Source organism: Sturnira hondurensis, unplaced genomic scaffold (genome assembly GCF_014824575.4).
Source record: "Sturnira hondurensis isolate 20B ecotype Veracruz unplaced genomic scaffold, ASM1482457v3 Scaffold0017436, whole genome shotgun sequence".
NCBI classification, from domain to species: Eukaryota; Metazoa; Chordata; class Mammalia; order Chiroptera; family Phyllostomidae; genus Sturnira; species Sturnira hondurensis.
The window spans coordinates 8,723,191-8,749,514 of record NW_028090067.1 but is presented as its reverse complement, the minus strand read 5'-3'; the positions used below and the strand labels follow the sequence as shown (position 1 = coordinate 8,749,514).

The 26,324-nt window shown below is 43.0% G+C and overlaps 1 protein-coding gene and 1 pseudogene across 1 annotated transcript in view; one reads left to right on the top strand and one right to left on the bottom strand.

Annotated features, from left to right (window-relative positions):
• Window positions 1-246: 246 nt before the first annotated feature.
• Window positions 247-26,324, bottom strand: part of DRAM1 (DNA damage regulated autophagy modulator 1) — a 37,329-nt gene continuing 11,251 nt past the window's right edge. Inside the window, exons 2-7 of the mRNA XM_037068175.1 lie at window positions 21,043-21,110; window positions 19,141-19,283; window positions 10,952-11,129; window positions 5,791-5,849; window positions 2,064-2,156; window positions 247-1,070 (exon numbers count right to left, since the gene is read on the bottom strand). Of these exons, the coding sequence (XP_036924070.1) occupies window positions 1,026-1,070; window positions 2,064-2,156; window positions 5,791-5,849; window positions 10,952-11,129; window positions 19,141-19,283; window positions 21,043-21,110 (586 nt within the window). The 3' untranslated portion in view covers window positions 247-1,025. The remainder of the gene's footprint in view (window positions 1,071-2,063; window positions 2,157-5,790; window positions 5,850-10,951; window positions 11,130-19,140; window positions 19,284-21,042; window positions 21,111-26,324) is intronic.
• Window positions 22,115-23,707, top strand: LOC119002411 (intestinal-type alkaline phosphatase-like; annotated as a pseudogene).

Genomic DNA, 26,324 nt, shown 5'->3' with positions numbered 1-26,324 from the left:
AAAAAAGGCAGAGTGTGTAGGTCTTGCTTAACAAAGGGCCTGATTTGAGTTTCGTATGGTGGGCAAACATCCAGCCACAGGCATTAAAGGAGAGCAAACAAACTGCCCTCGGTGGCCTCTCCTTTCTCCTCTCTCTGGGACCTATGCTCTCTTCAACATGTTTACCAGCATAACATGAATTCAAGATGAGAGTGTCAGCTTCTGAGCCTTAACTGTATATCAAGTTATGCCAGTGACAATACAGGGTGGTTTTATAAATGGTATTTTTAATGATATTTCACAGGTTGGCTTTGCAGGAGTTTAGTATTAAGTGAAAGTCTCCTTCCTGTAATCTCTTTTCCACAAATGGCCACTTACAAACTGCTGATCAGCGGCAAAGGAAAAACCTCCAGCTCTGTGAGCAGAACAGTTCAAAACTGAAGTCTGCCACCTTCACTTTAGAGTTAATGTGCATAGTGATATTAAGGCTTTTCAACAGAAGCATTTTGCCTAGTTCATCTAGAAATCAGACTGTCATAGTTAGTGTTAATTTATTACCTAAGTCTTGAAGGTCACTAAAAATTGAATTTTACAAATGCCCTCATGATATAAAATTACACAGCCCATTTTCTAAAAATGCACTTTAAAAATATCCCGATTTTGCCTGTTAATAAATTTCTCATTTAGTGTATTTCCAGAAATGACTCACACACGAAGAAACAACAGAACAGAATCTGTAGAAAAATAAGAGCTCTCCATTTTTCCTTAACATCTTATCTTTTTGTGTAATGAATGTGTGAATATGAAAAAAGTGTCAGTTTAGAAAATTGTAAAAACATTGCTACAGTGTCAAAGTGCTCTACATTCTCTAGGAAAACATACCTTTGGAACTAGTACAACTATTGGGAATTCTTAATGAAATGCAAGTCCCGGAGGTGCTGCAGATGCCCGCTACGGGGCAGCTGCATTCAAGCCCTGCACGTCCCCTGTGCCACTTCTCGAAATCGTCTGCACCTTTCAATGACTAAAATATAATTCTTCTCTCTTCAAATGTCATCGCTGATTTCTGTGGAAATCCTTAGGGTGACACTCTGTTAAAAAAGAAAGGTTTAAAATAAGGTAAACAATTCCAGTGCCAGCTATAAAACTCCCCAAAGCTTTGCCGCGCCTAAGACAGGACCTCACTATGGTTTGTGCTGAGTTCGAGTCGGGACCTCAAGAACCATCTTGGCTTTCCATATCCTTTTAGCTAATCCCAATTACTTGTTTCAAAATGTAGGATTTTACCTGTGGCCAGGTCTGATAAAGCCCCACCTTCTCTCGGCTTTGGGGACATTTTTTTCAACAACACACTTTTATTTTCCATTATTTTTTTAAGATTATTTTATTGTTGTTCAATTACAGTTGTCTGCATTTCTCCCCACCAACTCCCCCACATCCCAGCCAAACCCACCTCCCTCCCTTGCTTCCACCCTCCCCCTTGGTTTTGTCCATGTGTCCTTTACAGTAGTTCCTGAAAACTCTTCTCCCCACTGTCCCCTCCCCCTCCCAGTTATTGTTGGATTGTTCTTCATTTCAATGTCTCTGGTTATATTTTGTTTGCTTTTTTCTTTTGTTGACTATGTTCCGGTTAAAGGTAAGATCATATGGTATATTTGTCTTTCACCACCTGGCTTATTTCACTTAGCATAATGCTCTCCAGTTCCATCCATGCTGGTGCAAAGGATAAGAGCTCCTTCTTTCTCTCTGCTGCATAGTATTCCATTGTGTAAATGTTTATTTTTTTAAAAGACATATTTCCTATTATTTGAAACTAGTGAGACCTCAAAAAGAAAATAACTAGAATGTATAACTCTAAGCATCAAATGGCAGAGGACATAGGAACATGTCACTGGCTGAAGAGTTGTTTAAGCTGTTTGCCTTTGGGAATGAACTAAGTTGCACAATACACATTTTTTTCAAGCGCATAATGGTAAAAAGAAAGAAAAATTGTGCGCTTGTTTTTTTATGCAAGAAATTTTCCATGGATTTTTCTAATTCTAATTTGTTGGCAACTTATAGCATTTAAACTGATAAACACCTACCTGGAAATCATGGATGAATGTTAGGAAGTAGAAAATAAAACCGAAGGCCACTGTCCACTCACAGATCGCACTCACCACATGATATGCATAATCCTAATGGCAATCAGAAAGAAAAAGAATTTAGCCTCAACTGATTCACTTTAGTGGCTGCACTGAAATAACAATGAAAAGGTCAGACCAGAGGAAAAAGCCGTCTGGTGAGCATCAGTCAGCCCCTTGAGGAAATATAGCAAGAAGCAAGGCACCTGCCCAATGAGAACGTGGATGCCATTATCCCAAAAGCACTGTCTAGCTTTCACACGCTCTGGCTTTAAGACTTGTCTATAGCCCTGACTGGTGTGGTGCAGTTGGTTGGACGTCACCCTGCAAAGTGAAAAGTTACCCATTTGATTATTGGTCAGGGAGTGTTGGAGAGGCAACCGATAGATGTTTTTTTTCTCACATCGATGTTTCTCTCCTCTTTCTCCCTCCCTTCCCTTCTCTCTAAAAATAAATAAATGAAATCTTAGAAAAAAGACTTGTCTATATAATTTCAAAAAGCAGAATAAAACGGGTAGGACTGGGAAGCAAATATGGACTCAACGGAAGACAGAACTTTCACACAAAGCAGGACTTGCTCTCCAGAGACTGGAAACCCCCACGTTGAAAGGCATTCAGGGACTGTGCAATTTTGCCAAAGACTGAGTATATGTATCTAGAGGAAATAGCTTAACTGTCACCACCAGGTTCTGTGTTATCTGCTGCTATGGAATATGTCAATTCAGCAAATACTTCTGCTTAACATTATATGTAAACATAGCTACAAAGCTAATGTTATGAGACATCTATCTATACATATTCACTGACTATCTTCTTGGAGGCAGGAAGGAGCAAATGGATGTCAGGAATGAGAATGGCTTTAATCAGAGTTCCAAGGCCAGCTGCTTATGGAGGCCAGGAGATTAACAAAAATAAATGAAACTGGTCATTGCAAAAAAAAAGAGGGAAATAAGGAGCCCATGCTTATAGTTCAATTCTATTTTTACCAAGTGGGAAAATATACCACTGTTGTTTTTTTAAAAAGTAATATCAAAATGTGTGTGTGTGTGTGCATCCTCCTGATTTTTAAATGCTAGAAATGACTTTTAAACATCATCTAAGTAAAAACTAACGCCTGCATTTCGACGCTATGCACTTGCCAAATTAGGCCTGTGGACTGCCAGGTCTGATTTCAAATGATGACCTGTTTGGGGTTTTTTTCCCTGGAAAAAACACTTTTGCTTTCTGCTCTGCTGCAGATCACAAGAGTGAATAAACAAATGTGCTGGAGTGCAAGTCAGTTCTATGGGGACAGTTGTCCTCTTCCATCCAAGTTTCATCTGCAAAGATTAACTGAAGCACATCAAACTCTGAGACACCTCTCACCATTCCCACCATGGACGTCACCACCCATCCGCTCTTCTCACTGAGGTCCCGCTAGGGAGAACCTGACCTACTTAGATTAGGGGTCAGAGAACACAAGTTGCCTCCTTCTGCTGACACCACCAGGGGATCTGCCCCATCCCCATATCATCCTGGGGACAATGAAGGTGGCTTACAAAATTGTGGCAGAAATTTCTTTAGCATGGTATTAATCAAAGTGCACTGAACCAGCAGCCCAGAGTCCTCCACTGCCCATGCGTGAACGCAGGCATAGCTCTAATCTCCTTGCTACATAAATTGAAACAACGACGTTGTAATTCTCGCCTTCCTACCAAGCAAGTCGATGCACAGGACGGCATCGCAAGAGCTCTAAAGCAGCACTCAGTAGTTTGAGGCAGTGCCTAAGTGCTTATTCCATCCAGTGAATTAATGCAAAGGATTATCTTTGCATTTACTGATACTGGGAACAGAGGGTAATCCAAGAATGGCATGGTGATTTGTGAAGTAATAGAAAACCAGGTACTTTTCAGATTTTTAAGATTAAAAATGAAATGGAAAATGAAAAGGGTTTTCATTGCCTAGGTGTACGCTTTGATGAATCCTTCCCAGCAGCTGATTTTTGTTTGATTTGTGAGAAAAGATCTCCCCACAGTGGTTGAAAAGCAAAGTACACCCGAGGCAGCTCTGCCGTGTGGTCTCACTTCCAGGAAGCACTTTCTTTGAACTTCTGCCTGAATTGTTCTCTTCCTCAACATCTTCATCTCTCCCTTGTCTTCTTCCTTCAGTAGGCTCACATGTCAGAATCCTTCTCTGACCACGCTGTCTCCTGTAGCCTTCATCTTATGTCTCCTCTTCCTCTCACCTCCAAACATTCATTGCCAGCTGAGTGAGTGAACCATTCCTCCTTACCATTTCGTTAACCCCCTGCAACTGGCTTTTAACCTCAACATTTCTTACTGAAAAAGCTTTATGAATACCATCATTAAGTCCACCTGCCCCTTGAAAAAAACAGTCTTAAAAAACGAAAAAAAAAAAACCACTCCTTGTTCTCTCCCTAACTCTTCTCTCCAGAGTTTTCATCCATTCTCACATGGAATCTAGAGGAACCGCTGTAATTATCTCACGGGAGGAGTCCGCTCAAACCCAGGCAGTCAGTCCCAGGTGTCGTGGTGCATGGCCTGGAAATGACCACGCCCTCTATGCTCTGGTCGCTCTCACTCCACCGGAAGTCTAGCCCCATGTGTCTAACTGGACATTATTCCTTGACGTTTTACTACAGCCCCAGATTCAGCAATTCTAAAATCAAACCCACCCACACCTCCCCCTCCATGAAATCATTTATCCTTGTTAGGGAACTGATTTCTCCCTGTTCATGGGAACAAATTCTTTGGTTCACCTAAAACATCATCCTTTACCATGTCGTTTCATTCTCATATTAGTCACTTGCCAGTGCTCAGGAAGTATGTTCTCCCTATTACTTCCAATCAGTCAAGGCTGATCTTGATTTGAAATCTGAACTGCCATCCTAACTCTGGGCTCTCTCCTCTTCAATCTATCCCAGCCATTGCTTCTCCTTTACTTATTTATTTTTAGAGAGAGGGGAAAGCAGGGAGAAGGAGATGGAGAGAAACATCAATGTGTGGTTGCCTCTCTCATGCCCCCAACTGGGGACCTGGCCTGCAACCCAGGCAGGTGCCCTGACTGGGAATCGAACCAGCGACCTTTCAGTTCACAGGCCTGCCCTGGATCCACTGAGCCACACCAACCAGAGCAATCCCAGGTGTTGCTTCTAACAATATTCATTCGCTAATACTCTTTCAATTTACTTCCCTGTTCAAAAGCCCTCAGAGGCTTCCTATGGTCACCAAACTCAAGCATGACCTCTCTGTCAACCTCTTAAAGCCTTGAGCAAACTACTGCCCGAAAATGTATCCTTGACTCTATGTCTCATTCCATCCTGAAGCGAGTTATCCACTTACACGGAAGCTGGTCCTCTCGGGTTCGCAGTCCACGCTACCCGTAGCTCCCACACATCTTCACACACATTGCTCCCCTAACCCTTCTTTTACTAATCATAAAGGAAGTGTTTAAGAGAGAATAGGAATTCAAAATTCTGAAACTAATCCCAGGATGAATTTGGGATAACCCAATAGCTAATTAGGACACATGAATTGGCAGATAATTGAACAGTGAGTTAATTACATGCCACATTTTACTTCATACTTTGCAACTTGTTCAAAGAAATGACAGTAATCCTTTCTAAGAAGTTCACCCAGCCACCAGGTGGGTGGTTTGATAAGCATATTGAACATGACTTAACTCTTACCTTTTCTTTCGGATTCCACTCCAGCTTGGTGATGGAAATTAGGGAAGCACAGACAATCACTAAAAAAGGGAAATTTGTCAAGGAAAGTACAGAAGACAATAAGTCCTTTGATGTTAAGACTACATTATTCATCCAATAATATGGTAATTACAGTGTTAAAATGTTTCACCGCACACCCATTAGGAAGGCTACTATTGAGAAAACAGAAAAAAAGTGTTGGTGAGGATGTGAAGACATTGTACTCCTTGTGCCCTGCAGTTGGGAATGTAAAATGGGCGGCCACCGTGGAAAACGGTACAGAGGTTCCTCAAAAAAATTAAAAATAGAACCACCAGGTGACCCAGCAATTCCACTTTGGGGTATATTCCCAAAAGAATTGAGAGCAGAGCTTCAAACAGATATTTGTATATCCATGTTCACAGCAGCACTATTCACGATAGCTAAAACTTGGAAGCAACCCAAGTGTCTGTTGACAGATGACTGGATAAGCAAAATGTGGTCTACACATACATACAGTGGACTATTATTCAGCCTTAAAAAGGATGGAAATTCTGCAATATGCTACAACATAGATGAATCTTGAGCACATTACGCTGAGTGTAATAAGCCAGTTACGAAAACACGAGACCTATGTGATTCTATTTATACGAGGTACTGAGAGTAGTCAAAACCATAAAGACAGTAGGACAGTGGTTCCAGACAACTGGGGGAGGGGACAAGCGAGAGTTGCTGTCTAGTAAGTATAGATTTTGTTTTATAAGATGAATAAATTATGAGGAGTGTGATCGTGGCTGCACAACCACTGAGCTACACACTAGAAAAGAATTAAGGTGGTTAAGCTCTGTGTTGTGTACTTAAACATAATAAAAAAGTTAATACCAATGTTAAAACCTGAAACCAAAGCAGGCTATATCAACTTCTTATAACCTCAAACCTTAAATTCAATGATTACAGCAGTTAAAATGTGGAAATATAATGATTTCTTAGCAAATGCGTTTTCAGTTATGTGCAGCAAAATTTTAATCTGTGGCTGCATTTTCCTCAACCTTGCACGTTTCTTGGTGGTGTTCCCAGTGATACTCCTTGTTCAAATTTGGTCAAAATGATGGACACAGCAGTCCAAGATACATACTTTCTGAGCACCTTTCTCCCAAAATAGTACTTTTACTCAATAAAAATGTAGAATAAAAATACTTTTCTTTCTGAAATACTATTTTCAAGACAATAGCTTTAAGGAAAAATGAACATTTCAAAGTATCAAAACATTATAAAGTACCATGGCTCACATACAAAAACCGAGCTACAGAAATCAAACAACAGATGTCTATCAAGTAACTCAGTATAAGCTGAGCCCGTCCTCCCAAGCCCAGAGGGTTTTACGAATGGAAGAGATATGTCCTACATCTGACCTTGGAGCCAGCCTAGCAATGCCAGGGCCTTGAGTCTGTGGCCACTGTGGACAGGACTGTCTGCAGAGAGGCAATGGCATCCACTTTGATTGAAGGCAAAAGAGAAGGTTAGAAAGAAACGAGATGCTCTAAAAAAGGTTTTACCAAAGTTTAGAAATTCAAAGTGTGGCATCAATGCCAAGTTTACAGCCTTCTGTGAACTTGGAGTCAGTACCTCCTCTCTCTGTCCCACCACCCCATATTTTTCAGTGCTTAACACTTCTCAGTTTTTCAGAATAAAGGAAGTAGAACGTGTAGCGGGGTCTCTGATCCTTCCCGATCATACTTCTGTTTCTGACAGTTTTAAAGCCTCTTAATTCTTTCATTAATTTGTTTTTTAGTTCCATGTTCTGGGGACCAGGGACCATGTTACAAGGGGGAAAGGTAGAGGCAGAGAATCCCTGGCCAAACAGACTTGGTTTCAGCTCAGAGAAACATCACAATCTTGCTGAAGGAAGCCCAGGACTGTCCACATGAGAGGGAAGAATAGGGCACAGTGATGTGGCAGAAGCAAAAGTATCCATTCAGAGTGGAATGGGGTTTGGGGTGTGAGGGGGGCCTTCATGGCATTGAACTTAATCTGATTTATGACGTTGGAGGAGTCCTCTAGAGCAAAGCTGTCAGAAATACAATGCAGCCCCACGTGTCAAGTTAAATTTCCTACTATAGTAGCTGTGTAGTAGGCAGTTAATCATGAGCAGAGTAGGAACAACAGGCCAGGTACGGCTGGTCAACAGGGCGGAAAGCACCAGGCACCTGGCAAGAGGAACAACTGGGAAGACAAGGACCTCGCCCTCAGGGTGATCTTTCCTCTGGTCTTGTGGTTTAGACCCTCTGACCTGCAGTGCAGACCTCCCTCTGACCTTGCCTCCCCTGACATGTCACTCAGCATGCAGAGTAGGACCCCCTCAGAGGAGGAACAAGGGGGCCCGTGCAAGGAAGTCATATCCTTATGTGGATATGACTTATATCCACATAAGGATATAAGGACACCACTCCCTTTCAGGCCTCCCCCTTAAGCGTTATGTCCTTAGGACAATGAGATGCTGACCCACATCAAATGATCTGGGAAGCAGAGCCTCCGATGTGTTGACCACAGAGAGAGTTTTGGTCAAACTAGAGATAACATCTAGGTCTCAGCTGTGTTTCAGCTCCAGGCCCAGAGAAGCAGCAAGGCCAAGAAGGGCACTGAGGACGAGCTGTGGTGACTGATGATCCCTTACCCAAGCACTGACCAATCAGTAAAGACCACAACCCTGAAAGGACACACCTAGAAAAGCTGAGGAGTATTCTATTGAAATCCTCCCCTGCGGCCTTCCCTAAGATCTTTGCCTTTAGAGAGAGGATAAAACCCCTTAGAACAGAAGATCTGGCTCTCTCTCTTTCTCTCCCTCCCCTCCAACCTTCCTCCCACGATCCCTTCCTCTCTCCTTCCAGAGCGCCTTGCCTTTCCACCTCTCCTTTCTCCAGGTGAGTTCTCTCTGTCTTTTTCCTAAGCTCCGAGGGATCCTTCTTTTGCCTCTGTAACTTGTTTCCTGAGCCCACTCCGCCCAGCTGGCTCCGTCTTCTACAACCCACTTCTACCTCTACCACCTTCTAAACAAACGTTTGCTTGTCTCTGAGTCTTGGCTCTGAATTCTCACTTAGCCAGAACTCAGGTACTGAGGCTGCTGAACTGAGATCCAATTGCTGGTCACATTCTGGTGCCATTTCACCCCTAACAGCCACATTTTAAGAAAACTAAAAAAAAAAATTATTTAAATAATATAGCTCCTTTAATACAAAAGATCAAAAGTGGTATCATTTCAACATGTAATAATATAAAGAATTATTAATGAGATATTTTACACCACAGCATGTCTCTATGCAGACCAGCCACACTTCAAGTGCACAATAGCCACGTGTGGCCTGTGGCTACCATAGTGTCTGGAAAGAAAAGGTGGCGGGTAGTACTCAGCCAAGAGAAGGGCAAAGAGAGGGTAAAAGCGAAGGACAGGAAACAGCCAAGTTTCGGGGGGCTCAGAGCATGTGTCTCAAGCCAAAGAACCTGGACCCCGTGCTGTTAGTTATTTTGCGAAGGTAATGCTGTCGGAACTGGTACAAGACAGATAGTTTACCAGGAAGGGCTTACAAGGCTAATTCTACTGTGCCTCAGTTTCTTCAGCCATTCAATGAGGCCATTACACAGAAATATTACGGTAAAGAGAAGCACAAGTGTTTTAAAGATGTTTTGAAATATTTGTAAGTAAGTATAAATCCTATGCTAATACTTAAGGAAAAAGATGTTTTCATATGAATGAATTAATGTGGTACAGGGACATACCCTGTTTCTGTGTAGGACTGCGACCCCTTGGCAAGGCTCATAAGAACCCTCTAGAAATGGGAACTCATAGTATGTGAAACGCTGAGGCCGGAAATGCTTATTGTACTAACACTCTGATTTTAATATGTAAAGACCTGTCTCCAGAGTTGGAAGCAAGAAAAGGTTTCCTACATCAAGAAACTTTGCCTTTAACACTACAAACACCTCTGAATTTTACAACTAAAACAAGCTAAAGGTCTGAAGGAAACATATTTGAAGAGAAAGCATGAATGTCTCCAACCCACAAATACAACAAGAAAACTCAGAAAGAACCATATGAGGAACTAGGGTATATATTTTGTTAAACTTCTCAACACTAGAATTTATTTTCTCTGTGCTTAGAAAGTTTGTAATTAAAAACTTCCTTCCCTAAGATGAAAACAAAACCAAACCCCAAACCGTACCCAGACTTCACATATTGTACAGCTTCTATTTGAAAAGCACAATGCAAAGCTCAATATCAGAGGCACGTGGGATGCTATCGCACGAGCTTGCCCACTTCACACCATCATGCAACCCAGACCAACAAAATGGCCACTAGAAGAGTTACAAAATGGCCACTTTCCTGTTATATGACAGTAATTGCCATTTTAATGACCCTGCATTTTTCTCTGATATGAATGCAGATGGTATTTCGAAAGATGGGGAATTTTCCACCCCTCGAAGACCAGAACTTTTTTATATTATGTGCTAAATCCCAAGAGGGAGAGAGAAAGCAAGAAGACTTTCATTTCCTCTAAATCAGAACATGCAAGTCTGATAAACTTATATTTTCTTCTCACATTGCTGAGTTAGAAAACGAAATAAAATTTTGAAAATAAAATCAGTAATAAAGAAGAAAGGCTACATGTGTTTCAATTGACTCTGAAGTAAGTAATATAGAGCTTTTAGAAACCTCTTAACACGGACGAGGAAGTCAAATCATCTAGTCACCTTCGTGCAGGGAGAGGGGAGAGTCTGGCCCTCTTGGGACTTCATGGGGCTATTACTTTAAGTACAATACCAATATTTGGTGTCTTTAGCCAAGCACTCCAAAGAAAAATAAATATTTTCCCATGGCTGGTGAAGCCGACCCTGTTGGAAGGAAAGTAAATAAAGAGTGAAGTTTTCCGAGATTTTTTCCATCCTCCTTTCATAACATTCTTTTCCCTGAAGATTCTTTTGATCTGACCTGACCCTGTTGAGACATTTCTCTTAATGATTTACACTTTTCTCCCAGTGGTTCTTCTGAAGCATATGGAAACTTGGCTGGTGACCTTTGCTCTTTTTCATGCTTTTTTTTCTTTTGCTGGGGGCAAGGCAGAGGAAGGTTTCAAGCTTGTGAGGACACTGACAAATGTGAAAAGGATACTGGGGATGACCGCCGCACAGGAAATGGCAGAGATGGCCATCCGTACATGGCACGTGGAGAGGCTGTTCCACTGAGGACACGACTTGTAGGAGATGATGGACTGCAGGAGCGTGTACATCACGCCACAGACAAAAGCCAACAGGGCGCCGCCGTCATGGACCACCGGGACAGCTAACTCCTAGAGAGAAAGTCACATGGTGCGTTACTCCACATGAGCCTGTCCACACCGTGATCCAAGCACTCACGCACTCTGGGCTATTCTAAGCCATCTGTTGTCACAGATGTACCCACCCCTCTTTTGAAAATGTGGCAGCTTTTACACAATTACCAAGAGAAAAGCCTTCCCCCATGACGATGTAAATGTCTCACAGTAAACTGGGGCATGTGGGACAAGGACAGAGTAATATCAACCTTAGAGGTGGCAGCGTGGTGTTGAGTGGGCTTTGGAGCCTGGCTGACCTGGATAAAACAAAATATCTTGACTCCGCCACTGGGGTCTGTGACCTGAGTTTAAAACCCCAATTTCTGATCTGCACAATGAGCATAATAATGTCTGCCGTGCAGGTTTGCGGTGCAGGTTATCTGATCAAGTGCACACAAATGTACATAAAGGTGCCAGGGGTGGCTCAGGGGTTTTAGACTCCCTGCTCCTCGGTAATCTCTTTGTCCCTCCCAAGCCACCTCAAATGAACACATAGTTCTAAGTAAAAATACTGCTCTTGCAATGCAATGACAACTTCAAATCAAGTCCTGGCCCGGCCACCCTAGCCATTTCAACAGGGAGGCAGCCCTACACCCAGTCTAGGCAAAAAGTTGGCTGTTGTCCCCAGTGTGGTCATAACTGAGCCACCAAACGAGCTCACATTAGGCCCTTCTCAAATGTTCAATGGGCACCCACCTTCCAGAATAACAATGATGTTTAGACTGAATGACTGAGTCTCTATTGAACTTAAAAATTTGACTTTTTCAAAAGGTAAAGTTAAAGTGTTGTCCAAGAAAGCCTGTTTTGGGCCCCAGTTCCCTGTCCACCAACTTCTTTGACCACCCAGGTTTCCACAGACCCACCATGTTCTCTTCCCTGACTGTTCACACACACAAGAAATTAAATATTGATTCTCTATTTTGATACAGCTTAATCTGAATCCATTTTGGCTCAAACGGACTCTTTTTTAAAAATCTTTATTCTCCAAATGGAAAAAGGAGATTTTTAAAAACATTATTTTTCAGGTATCAAAGCTAGAAATATAGGAAAAAATCCCCCACTTGATTTGTGTTATAGTTAAATAAGAGTGCATGAAAATTTTACAACAGAACATAAATTGTTGACCGGTTGGGTATATTCTATATGGGTAGGGTATGTATAGATTTAGGGAAGTTATATGTGAAAAATAAAATATATTCTATGCCTTCTAAAACATATGTGTACCTTTAAATACTTGAAGAATTAAGGAATATTTTCAACTGTGTTGAACTGTACACTTAAAAATGATTAAGATGGTAAATTTGATCTTACAGGTATTTTACCACAATTAAAAAATAATAATAATTGAAAGGAAATGAAATCACTATCTCAAAAACATATCTGCACCCCCATGATCATTGCAGCATTATTTATAATAGTCAAGACATGGAGACAACCTTAGTGTCCATTATACAGACACACACACATAGTCTACCATGGAATATTATTCAGCCATAAAAAAAATCTTGCCATTTATAACAACACAGATGGATCTGAGGGCATAATACTAAGTGAAATAAGGCAGAGAGAGAAAGACAAATGCTGTGTGATCTCACTTATAAGTAAAATCTTTAAAAGAAAACTGGACTCATAGATGCAGAAAACAGATTGGTGGCTGCCAGAGGTGGGGAGTGGACGGGTGGGGAAATGGGTAAAGGGGGCCAAAAAGTGAAAACTTCCTGTTAAAGGGTAAAACTTTTCAGTTATGCTATGCACAGCATGCCGACTATATTGAATAAAAGTATATTTTTGAAAGTTGCTAAGAAAGTAAATCTTTTTTCTTTTATTTTGAGAGAGTAAATCTGAAAAGTGCTCATCACAAGAAAAACATTGTAACTATGGGAGATGATGCATGTTAACTAAACTTACCGTGTTGATCATTTCAAAATACATGCATATATGAAACCACTGCTATACACCTTGGACTAATATTATGTTATTTTTTTAAAAAAACAGTAAAAAACCTAATCAAGGAGATAAAAGACATGTACTCAGAAAACTACAGAACGCTGAGGAAAGAAATTAAGGAAGACACTAATAAGTGGAAGCATATAACGTGTTCATGGATTGGAAGAATTAACATCATTAAAATATCCTTACTACCCAAAGCTATTTAGAGATTCAATGCAATCTCTATTAAAATATCAACGACATATTTCACAGATATAGAACAAACATTTCAAAAATTTATATGAAACCATAAATGACCTGGAGTAGCTTCAGCAATTTTGAGAAAGAACAAAGTAGGAGGGATCACAATACCTGATATCAAACTATATTACAAGGCTACTGTGATCAAAACATTCTTGTACTGGCATAAGAACAGACACATAGATCAATGGAACAGAATAGAAAGCCCAGTAATAAACCTATGTTGCTATGTCAATTAATATTTAACAATGGGGACAGAAGCATAAAATAGAGTAAAACTAGCCTCTTCAATAAATGGTGTTGGGAGATCTGAACAAGTACATGCAAAAAAAATGAAACTTGACCACCAGTTTACACCAAACACAAAAAGAAACTCATGATAAATAAAAGACTTAAATATAAGTCATGACACCATGAGAGTCCTACAGGAGAATATAGGCAGGAAAATTTCAGATGTCCCATCCAGCAATATTTTCACCCATATGTCCCCTAGAGCAAAGAATATATATAAAAGAAAGAAAAAACAAATGGGACTACATCAAGTTAAAAAGCTTCTACACAGCTATAGAAAACATCAGCAAAATGAAAATGGAACCAACCATATGGGAAAATATATTTGCCAATAATACCTTAGACAAGGGTTTGATCTCCAAAATACATAAAGAACTCACATGACTCCACACCAGGAAGACAAACAACCCAATTAAAAAGTGAGAAAAGGATCTGAACAGACAATTCTCCAAGGAGGACCCAGAGACATATGAAGGATGCTCAGCATCACTAGCCATCAGAGAGATGCAAATTAAAACCACAGTGAGATACCACTTCCCACCAGTGAGAATGGCCTCATAAACAAATCAACAAACAACAGGTGCCAGCAAGGATGTAGAAAAGGGAACCCTGGTGCTCTGTTGGTGGGAATGCAGACGGCTGTGGCCTCTGTGGAAAGCAGTATGGGGTTTCCTCAAAAAACTAAAAATGGAACTGCCTTCTTGACCCAGTGTTTCCACTACTGAGAATTCTGAAACACCAATTCAAAAAAACCTATGCACCTCAATATTAATAGCAGCATTATTTACAATAGCCAAGTGCTGGAAACAGCCTAAATGCCCATCAGTAAATGAGTGGATCAAAAAACCAGTACATTTACACAATGGAATACTATGAAGCAGAAAAAAAAAAAAGGAGAAACTCCTACCCTTCTCGAGAGCATGGATGGAAATGGAGAGCATTATGCTAAGTGAAACCAGCCAGGTGGTGAAAGACAAATAGCATATGATCTCACCTGTAAGTGGAACCTAATAAACAAAACAAACAAGCCAGCAAAGCAGAACCAGAGACATAGAAATAAAGAACAAGCTGACAGTGACCAGAGGGGAGGGGGGAGTGGGATAACAGGGGAAACAAGGGGAAGAGTCAAGTCAAAAAACACATGTATATAAAGGACCCATGGACAAGGACAATGGGGAGAGGGTAGGATTGAATGTGGGAGGGGGAGCGGATAGGGCAGGAGCAATGAAAGGGAAGGGGACAACTGTAATTGAACAACACTAAAAAATTACAAACATAAAAAAATGTTTAAAAAACAGTAAAAAAAATTAAGAAAACAAATCCTTTCTACTCCTTGAATGTTAGGCACATTTGGTCAAGGGAAAATAAACAAAAAGCAAGGCATATACTGCTGAGTCCTTTTCAAGCATAATCATCTGAGAATCCTAGTTCTTTCCACTCTCCATTTTTTTTCATGCTAAGTAAGTCAACATTCTGAATTTATATGCTATTTTTTTCTCCCACCAGCACTGTCAGGGAATTTGCTTCTTCAGCCCAGCCCAAGTCAACACATCCTTTAGAAAATGAATCTGCGAACTGGCAGGCCCCCCACATTAATGCTGCCAGTTCAGATCAAAAGGTCCTAGAGCTCTGGCTGGTGTGGCTCAGTTGGTTGGACTGTCGTCCCATAACTGAAAGGTTGGGATTCAATTCCCAGTTAGGGCACATACCTAAGTTGCAGGTTCGATCCCCAGTCTGGGCACAAAGATCCCCATTTCAGGCACACATGGAAGGCAACTGATCGATGCTTCTGTCTCTCTCACTCTCTCTCACACACCCTTCCTCTCTCTCTACGAGCAGTAAAAAAATGTCTTGGGTGAGGAAGAAAATTCTTTTTAAGGTCTTTGATTGAATGGGAGTTGTATTTGTAATGTGTCTTTTTCACTGTGGAGTGCATACTTTGTCATCAGAGATGCCTTTTGAAAGCAAATGATTCTGAGATCAGGCGTGAACCTTAGATAGAGGATAAGATGAATACTTGGTGCCCATTTTGAATCCCTTTTTCAAAACCCTTTTGTTAACTGACAAGAGAGTAAAAATAGTGTTGTGCTTTGAAAAAAAATGACTTTTCAGAAATGTAAACTTCTCGAGGAAAATTACAGCATGGACAGAAATTGGTGAGGACGTACCAAAGAGTAGCCATCCCACCCACCAGCTCAGGAAAGAGAGCTATTCGCGAACTTCTGATAAGTACAAATTTATTTCCTACTCAGGAAAAACCACCAGTCAATACTCTCTCTCACCCACAGATCTCTAATTTTTCTCAAGGTAACAGCTCAAGCTGGTCTGCTCACAGCATGTTGAAAATGAATTACAGGATATCAAACAAGGAAGTCGTAAAGCTATTTATGGGAACAATGACAAGGCAAACACTTTGCTCTCAGGAAAGTTACTGACTCTATTTCTGGTTTTGTTGAAAATGTAATCACGTCATGGAAGCCTTAAAGAGAACCAAAAGTTCAATCATCTAACCATCCAAGTTTGCTTCTGAAAGTCTGCCCTTTGTGGCTTAAAAATCGACAGGTGTGTCATGAAATTGAGTGATTTGGAGGAGAAAGTGATTAGGATATCGGATAGTGCATGGTACCCCCTACTGAACAATTCGGATCCACATTCTACTGGACAAATGATATCCTTCCAGGTCTCTCCACTCCTTTTTTTTTTTTTTAATTGTGCTTTCTGATGCTAGAACTCTGGATTGTGGCATGCTTTTTCCTCCCAGAGATTTCTTCATTGTAGCATTGAGGTTAACTCTTTTCTACAGGCTCTGGACAGACTGCTTCGCTGCAAGAGCCACTTCTGCCTTTACTGCTCATATGATCTTGGGTAAGTATTAACTTCTCTGGGCTTCCGCATCGCCATTGAAAACGAGAGAAAAATTTTACTACTACCTTCTAAGGTTGTTATTAGAATTATATGAGTTAAAATATATGAGTTAAATGATATGGGTGAATGCTTTCACAAGTTTGTCACACAGAAAATTTCAAATACAGGTTATGAAAAAATAATGCACACAGGCATAAAACATAAGGAAATGTTACAGAGTCTCTGCTATGTGGCAAATGTCACATGCAACCATGCATTGCAACATGGTGTATCTGATGTCACCATGTAGGGACAATACAATAGGAGACTGAGTTCTCTCTCTTTCCTCCTCCCCTCTCTCTCTCTCTACACCAGCTATTTTCAACTGGTGTGCTGCACAGGTGTACAACACAGGAATTTTTTAAATATGTAATACCTGACTATTTACTCAGGAGCACTGACTTCTTTTCCCTTAGATTGTCCAATAAAAAAATGACAGGAGCCAACACAATGAAAGCCTTCCTATGTGAATGAATCAAAATTATATCTATTTTTGTCAGATTGGCAAAAAAATAGATTTCTGGGTGTGCTTCAGAATTTTAATAACTAGTTTCTGTGTGCCATGAGATGTAAAAGGTTGAAAATCGCTGCTCTGTACCATAGAGACCTACCTAGCCTTTCCCTGATAGTCGGCAGTGCCAGAGGCAGCAGAAGACAGTAGCTAGAGCTAATATTCACACAATACGGACCTCTGGCTAGCGAAAGATAACATCTTGACCTATGTTTCGGTTTTGAGCCCTAAGGTGGAAAGACCCCTGGCTACTTTCCCATGAGACCAGACAGAAGGAGCCTGGAACAGACCTCAGAACTGCCCTCAAGACCTGGAGAAATGATTCATGACCTTTACCTCACCTCCAACCAGCTCTCAGCACAACCCAAACCCTTAACCCATGCTGTCTTGTGGTTTTACCTTACATAATCTGTAACCGACACACCGTCGGCAAGTTGGTTTGTTTAGAGCATAAGCCCCCTGTCTCAGTATTGGCCAATTCAACATTAAATTATTTTTTCTTTGTAAAAAAAGCACAAGAGTAGGAAAGTAAAATGGAGCCAGAAGCAAACTTAGTTAACAAAATGCCTTCCATGAAGCCCTCTACACTTGTTTCAGGAAGGCTACAAGTTTGGTTCTTACCTTTCCAGCTCCCCATGGGAACAAGGTCACTAATAATTACAGGTTGGTAATACCCACAAATGGACACTAATTGGCCCTGAGAACTGACAGCACATCCCAGCCCATAGGCTGTCCTGAAGATACTGTGTAACCTGAAGAAGGGTGCCTTCCCCTCAGCCCTCCTGACACAGCACAGTTTCCCAGAGCACTTGACTATAACGTCCCCTCCCCCTCCACTAATAGATGGCATCCCTGTGAGCCATGCAGAATAGGTGGTTTTATGAGGCCCGACGTAGGGCAGATCAGACAGAGGACTCTGACAACGGTCCGCCTTCGTGGAATGGACCTTCAGGAATGGACCTTAGCAAACAAATGGAAAACGATGGTGTGGGTGCGGGTCTGTGGTTATTTATTATCCTCACAGATCAATACTGGGGTGTAGCCCCCCCAGGCTGCTGCATCAGGGTGAGGACATGTATGTCAGCAGTGGGCTAGCAGTAAAGACTGACACCATTTTGTAAAAGTAAGAAGCACAAAAGATTAACCCACTTCTGGTGGGAGAAAAGTTAAAGGCGTACCCCTGGGCCGAACAAGAAGTCGTCCTGAGTAACTTCCTTTCTACCACCTCAGGACACAACAGTGATGGAGAGAGCAGGACTGCTCTAGTGTTAGCCTCTAATGATGGACCTGGAATGACCGTGACAGCCACCAAGTGCAGACCACTGGTCACGGTACGTTATCTCAGCCAGTCCTTGCAATTCCCACAACAAATGTTTTTTTAAAAAGTATTAAACATTGTCTCCATAGATAAATAGATGCATGCTTTCTGAAAAGAGACTGGCATGACAGAAATCCACAAATTAGAATAAAACAAGTGGGGGCGGGTTTCAAACACTTGACATGGTAAGTCTCTATTGAGCAGACTCCGCAGTTGTCATCATTTAAGATAGTTGGCTTCAGTGGGACCACATTTTGGCTCAGCAACTAATTAGCTGAGGCACCCTGAGCAAATTATTTCACTTCCACGAGCCTCTGTCCTCATCTGAGAGAGGAATAAAGGAGGTGCCGCCGTCTGAATTGAACACCAGAGGTTAAACCATAAAATCAGTACACACACACACACACACTCGTATACAGATATCTCACACTCTAAGTGAAATCATTACAATGGCTGAAGTAGCTCTCCCAACACATCAACCACGTCGATAAGAACACGGAGCGATGCAAAGCCCATAGCATCATTCAAACCACACACTCTCTGTCACGACCATGCATGACCACGCATACCCGCACCCCATCACTCCCAAGTATCAGGCAGGATTGACTTTCAAATGGCATTTGTTTCTAAAAAGCAAATTACCACAATTTTTATAAACCCATCCACGATTTGATAGCTACACTGGCACAGGCATGGCTCTTGTGCTGTTGTCTCTCTCTTCCACACACACAAACTCCATCACCCCCAATAACAAAAAAAATGTCAGGTCATACCTGAAAATTGGCAACAATGCCCATTCCGATGCATCCCACCAATCCCAGAACTAAGGACACCAAGTTAAAAACAGGAGTGCTGAAATAGCTGGTTTGATTCTGCTTTTCCACTATTTTGTATCTTGTGTACATCGTGGCTGCACCTGAAAAAGAAAGGTACAGTAGTGAATTTTCATTATTTCACTGTTTAGAGTGAAAAACACAGAAATGGCTTTGTGTTGCTCTTTTTTAAAGCGTGTGTCTTCAGTTTCCTAATTGCAGTAGTCTTCCCACTCACCCACCCCTGACCTTCCTCACCCTATCTTGCTCCCTCCCCAGTGTGATGGGCACACACACCCACACACACCATTTTGGCTATTATCCTTTTCACACGAATGTGAATTTACCTTATAAAGAAACTCACATATATATGCAAAGACTTTAAACATTAAAAGGTTATTCGCTTTAGCGTTGCAAATTCCAAAATCAGAAATAGCCTAAATGTTTAACAACATGGGACTGATTAAATGAAATGTAATACACCCATGAAATCAATAACATGCACGTGTTAAAAGAATAAAGTAGATTTCTATGTACTGAAATAGTGTGATGGCCGTAATATTTGTGCTGGACTTTAAAAAGCAGGCTAAAAGCTAATCATTTATCATAGATTTTTAAACAAAGATACTCACGTCGAATTCTAGGAGCAAAAATCTAATTATCACTTGCTGGTAACAAAACAATCTGTCTGCTAAATCTGGATGCTGGGCAAGAATAGCAGGAGAGGGCACGTGAACGGATGGACTATTTCTACTTCCCCTCGCTCACCTCCACAAGCTTGGGAGGAGAAGCCCACAAATGGGGTAAAACTTTCTCTCTACCAAGTAGGATGAAAAATTCCAAAGGTGCCAAGTCACTAAGTAAAGCTTCCAGTACTTCTGTCCCTTCCCACCTATACCAATAGAGAGGGACAGACGGGCTGGTTACATAACAGGCCCTTGGCAAACACTTATTTTTCTGTGGGGGGTTCATGAAAGGACAAAGAGAAAGAGCCCCCTATTTCACATATGTAGATGTGTCCTACCATCTGCGTCTCAGGGGCACTTGAGGAACTGAAGAGAAACATCACGCCTGAGTTGGAGACAAACTTCCCTACTTCCCCTCTCCCCCTCTAACAGGTGAGACAACACCGTCGTCCGTGGTTCGCAAGCTTTAGTGGGTGTCCAAGTCCCCTAGACTGCTGGTTCACAGCGCATGCGCTTGGGCCACACTCCCAGAGGTTCTGATGGAGAAGATCTGTGGTGTGGCCCTGGAATCTGCATTTTCACCAGCATCCCAGTGTTTTTCATGGGTGTTGCCTTCAGAACACAGTCTGAGAAGCATCAGCTTATACACTGGGTGTCTCTGCGCCTTACACAAATATGTTGGATAAAACCCACAATTTTAAAAATCAAATTACATTTAAAAGCCACTTGATAATCTTGCGGTGAATTGCCAGGTGAATTGAAAAGTAGTTCTATGAGGGCATAAGTAACTTTAGATTTCAGTTCATATTAGTTTCTCAAAGTAGAGCCAATTGTGGTTGCATAAGCTGTACTTTGAAAAAAATGATACACACCAAGGATGAACCTTGATGTAAACCACGGACTGGGGTGATTCTGATGAGTCAGTGCAGGTTCATCAACAAATGGACCACTCTCGTGGGGGATGCTGATAACAGGGGAGGCTGGGGGAGGGAGCAGGGGCTATATGGGCATCTTTACCTGTGAGTTCATTTTGCTGTGAGCCTAAAACTGTTCTAAAAAATGAAGTCTGTTAAAAAGATAATGATAAAAAAGTCACACATCCACTGTAAAAAACATATTTCCCTTCCTTTAAGAGTGTGAATTTTCCATTTATTTATAATAATTGTTGTGTACTTACCAAGAAATGCAGAGAAGTTTATCATAAATCCAAAAATCCCACTCTCTGGAGGTGTTGTTCCTGTATCACTGAGAAAGAGAAGAATACCTGAATTATGACAAAGGAATTCAATTCGGACCTGTGAGCAGGCATGTCACTGGCAGGTTTTATAATGTGTCTCTTCTAGGTGTTCAGTCACTTTGAATTCCAAAGATTTGGCCTGATTTTTTTCTAAAATGTTTTCATTTTGGCTCTGAAAAAATCTACAATTTTTTTTCTACCATGTTTTTTTAATTGTAAAAAAACTAGGAAATGCTTAAAGCGAATGGTGGTGGTGTTTCTGCAAGGGTCAAGCTCCATAAACTTGACTGGTATGTGTCCACTCTTGGTGGAGAAATGAGTGTGACTATTTGGGGGGAAATGGTCTAAAGTCACATTTGAAAAATCTATAACTGGGACAGTAAATATCCCTAGACACATTAAATTTTTTTAATGATCTGATTTGTACACAAGTTTATAGTGCTGAAAATATAAGCATGAAAAGATGAACTATATTATTGATACATATCAATACTTGATGGAAAGAACAGTGTGTTAAGGGTATACATTAATTGTGATAAATTATTTTAACAAAAAAGTCATTTCTATACAACATTTTTCAGGTGCAGTCTACCAATTCAGTCATTAAATGAGCTGGAAAGTAGTGTTTGACAGGTTCTGTCTGCTACTGATCAATGGCCAAGGTTTAAATTTTTACATTTCCAAGCTGCCCACATGAAGCAACAGTGGAAAACTGATGACAAATGACCTCTCAATAGGAAACAACTTGTACCCATCTTGAGTGTTTGCATGCTTTAAAACAGGCCTAAAATACACGTATTGAAAGACCCATCACCGTGAGAAGATGCACTTTGAAGTGTTGCAAGAATTCGACAAGAAGCCCGTGTGCCCAGAAAGCAGGAGCCTTACGAACACAATATTTGAAGAGTAGAGCTAGCACTGTGGCTGGTACTCTGGTGTCTCAGCCTTGCCCAGGTTCCAGTCTCACCAGGTCCCAGCCCCTCTGGAGTCCCAGTCCCACCACCCCACAGGCATGCAGGGAGCCTGGGGGCTGCTGTTGCTGCTGCAGTGGCCCTCCCCGGGCATCATCCCAGCTGAGGAGGAAGACCCAGCCTACTGGAACCGCCAGACAGCCTAGGCCCTGGACACCACCAAGAAGCTACAGCCCACCCAGATGGCTGCCAAGAACCTCATTGTCTTCTTGGGGGATGAGAATAGGCGTCCACCATGACAGCAGCTCAGATCCTTAAAAGACAGAGGAATGACAAACTGGGACCTGAGACCCGGCCCCCATGTCCTGCACAGGGCCAACCACGGACCAATCCCCATACATGGCTCTGGCCAACACATACAATGTGGACAGACAAGTGCCAGACAGCACAGGCATGGCCACAGCCTTCCTGTGTGGGGTCAAGACCAACTACCAGACCATTGGTGTCAATGAAGCCACCCGATTCAACCAGGGCAACACAACACATGGCAGTAGGTCACCTCTATGATGAACTGGGCCAAGAAGGCAGGGAAGTCAGTGGGCGTGGTGACCACCGCGAGAGTGCAGCATGCCTTCCCAGCGGGCACCTACGCACACACCATGAACAGAAACTGGTCCTGATGCCGACATGCCCGCGCCCGTACTGAGGGAGGGCTGTCGGGACGTTTCTAACATGCACATCAACGTGATCCTGGGCAGAAGCCACAAGTACGTGCCTCCCAAGGAAACCCCAGACCTAGAGTGCCCTGACGATGCCAGACGGAGTGGAGTCAGGAAGGACAGGCAGAACCTGGTTCAGGAGTGGCAGACCCAGCACCGGGTGCCTGGTGTGTGGAACTGAACGGCGCTCATTCAGGACCCCTCTGTAACACATCTCGTGCGCTTCTCTAGGACATGAAGTAGCAGACTCACTGAGACCCTGAGCAGGACCCGACCCTGATGGAGATAACAGAGGTGGCCTTGCACCTGCTGGGCAGGAATTCCCGAGGCTTCCACCTCTTCATGAGGGGGTTCCCACTGACCATGGCCATCCTGAGGGCAGAGCTTTCCTTACACTGACTGAGACTGCCGATCTCAATGATGCCTTTGACAGGGATGGCCAGCCGGCTCACGAGTGAGAAGGGCACACTGACCCTGGTCACTGCTGACCACTCACAACTTTACTTTTGGTGGCTACCCACCGTGGGGCAGCTCCATTTTCTGGCTGCCTCCAGAGGAGGCCTCAAATGGCAAGGCTTACATCTCCCTCCTTTAGGGCAATGACCCAGGTTTCTCACTCAGCAGGGGCTCCCAGTCCAATGTCAGTGACAGCCAAGGCAGCGACCCCAAGCACCAACAGCAGGTGGCCCAGCTCATCTTACAAAACCCATGCTGGTCAGGACCTGGCAGTGTTCCTGCTTGGCCTGCAGGCGCACCTGGCGCACAAGCTCTGCAGGAGCAGAGCTTCGGGTGCATATCATGGCCTTCACCACCTGCCTGGAGCCCTACACTGCCGCACCCCGACAGCCCCAACCAGCTGTGCCCCAGGCTGCTTATGCTGCGGCTGCTGCTGGGGATCATCATGCCCTGACCACCCCACCCCACCCCTCCTGGGCCCCCACTGCATTGCTGAATCACTCCCCAACCCAGGGTTGAACCTCTCCCTGACCTTAAGCCTCAGACCCAGGACCCACCTCAGGCCCCTACATCCTGACCTTTGCTTGCTGGCATAAATGAGCCTCAGCTGGCACAACACTGTCCCCACCCCTCCCTGCGGTGGCCAGACCATGGGGCACCCGGGAGTCTGAAGCTGCTCTGGACGCCTGCCCACAACCTTAGCTGCCCAGCATTTGGCACGTGGCACCTTGGAGCCCCTCAGGGTGGATGGTTTCCTGTCACCCTGCAACCAACCCTGTGGGCACCTTGCTGGCCCAGGGGGCTGCTGGGGTCAGATATCCCTGCACTCTGCCTGGGCCTGGTACTATTACAGAGGAATAGATGGAAACACAGAAAGGACAGAGACCTGTCTCAAGTCACTTGGCTACTAACGTGGTCACTCCCAATGCCCATCCAGGGAGAGCCAAGAGGCTTCATGAATTTCTGGGTGCAGGGCAGACAGCCCTAGAGTAACCCTTGCCCCCCACCAAGGCCATGTGGGTGCTGGCCTTGGATTTGGAAACAGATTCCCTGCCCTCCCCCAGATATCTATTCTGGGAAGGACATAGGAATAATTAAATAAACTTCTACACAATGTAAAACATATATATTAATATATACATATATGTAAATATATATATTTAAAGAATACAAAAAGTTTAATATGCCCCCTTACAACAAATACCTCTATTCTCAATTATTTTAATCTGAAGTGTTCAGAATTTACATTACCATTTTTCCTACAAAATAGCCATTTTCTCACTACAGGAATGTTGAGGTGGAGAAGGCTGTCGAGGAAGGCGGCCTTCTGAGCACAACAGGACGCCTAGTGGGCGAGAGGAGGGGGCTGGAACCGGAAATGGGAAGAAGGTAGTGACGGCTTAGTATCCTTGGACAGAACTTTTGCTAGAAAAATTCATTTTCTCAGAGAAATCAAGCCTTCTATTCTTGAGCTCAGGGTATTAAAAAAGCAGCTACCAGGTGAGCCATGCATAAGGACAGGTCTAGAAAAATCTGTCTTGTGCCAAAAAAATTGTTTGCCGGTCTGTGGAGAAAGGGAAAAAACAGAAGGGTAGGGAGGATATGGAGGGGAATGGGTAGTTGGGGGACGAGGGTGTTCTACCAGGAGATGAGGGAGCAGACTCAGGGACTAGCTGTCCATTCACAGCAAACCCAGACCTATGCCAAGGGCTCAGAGGTGCAATCCACACGACATCAAACATGCAATCTTAAAGCTCAGAATTTGGGGGTGGTGTTTTATTCTTGTTTATCCGTGCATTTAAAATCATACAGGCAGAATCAGCCCTGGATGGTGCGGCTCAGTGGATTGGGCGCCAGCCTGTGAACCCAAAGGTCCACCAGTGAGTCCCAGTTAGGGCACATGTCTGCGTTGTAGGCCAGGTCTCTGAATGGGGGCAAGAGGCAACACCCCTCGTGCATCGATGTCCCTCTCCCTCTCTCTTTCCCTTCCTCTCTAAAAATAGATACGTAGATACATAGATCTTTTAAAAATAAGTAAAAGCAAACCATACAGGCAGAATCAAAAGTGCTTTGCAAATAGTCATCCCATATGTCTTTTTTGAATGAATGACTATCAGAACTTGCAAAAAAAATGACCTAATAGATACATACGACTTAGCGAACATTCACTATGTACAGGCAGCATTCGATGCTCACCGTACATCATTTCATGTCATCCTCACAATCTTGAGGTGGGTCCTACATCGACCTCATTTTACTGAGGAGAAAACTGGCTATTAGTGAACTCACATACCTTATTCAAGGTCACAGACCTATTGCATAGCAAAGTCTATACTCCAATCTGGATGTCTGACTCCCCGACTCTCCTGCCTTCACTGCGCTCTAACAGCAAGGAGGAAGAAAGCAACTAGAAGAACCCTGGTGGTGGAGTGAAGAACAAACACTGATACGCTGGGAAGTGCTTAACAACCTGCTCTAGAGGAAGCCTGACTTGGGGCACATTTCCGTGGTATAAATACTCCCAACACTTCGAAATCCAAGCAACCAAAATGTAGGTCACTGAACATGGAGCTGGGAAGACATGCACACAGTTGGCTCCAAACAGCACACACCAGCTGGCTCCTGGGGGCGAACTGTGATGACGGGGAGAAGGGATCATCATCATGCTTTTGCTGTGTACTAGGAAGGTGTCAAGTAGGCAAGGCCTCAAAGCTCCCCAAATGCCATCATTTAATTATAAATGTCTTTAACAGATAGTCAGTGTCATGGTAAATCTGATCTTCTTTCAGAATTCCTGAGTCTTCAGCACTTCCCCTCAATGCATGTGGACCAACGGGCCCAGTTTCCTATACTGGGCACTGCAACATAGGCAGTGCTGACACCCCCAAATTGGGGAACATGTTAATGCATTCATGATGGGTTGTTTGATTCAATGCAACCATCTTTTTAAGTTTTTTTTTTAATCTGGCCCTGGCCAGTGTGCCTCAGCAGATTGAGCACCAGCCTGTGAACCAAAAGGTCACGGTTTGATTCCCCACCGGGGCACACGCCTGGGTTGTAGGCCAGGTCATGCGAAAGGCAACCAATTTCTCTCACACATCAATGCTTCTCTCCTTCTCTTTTCCCCTCCCTTCCC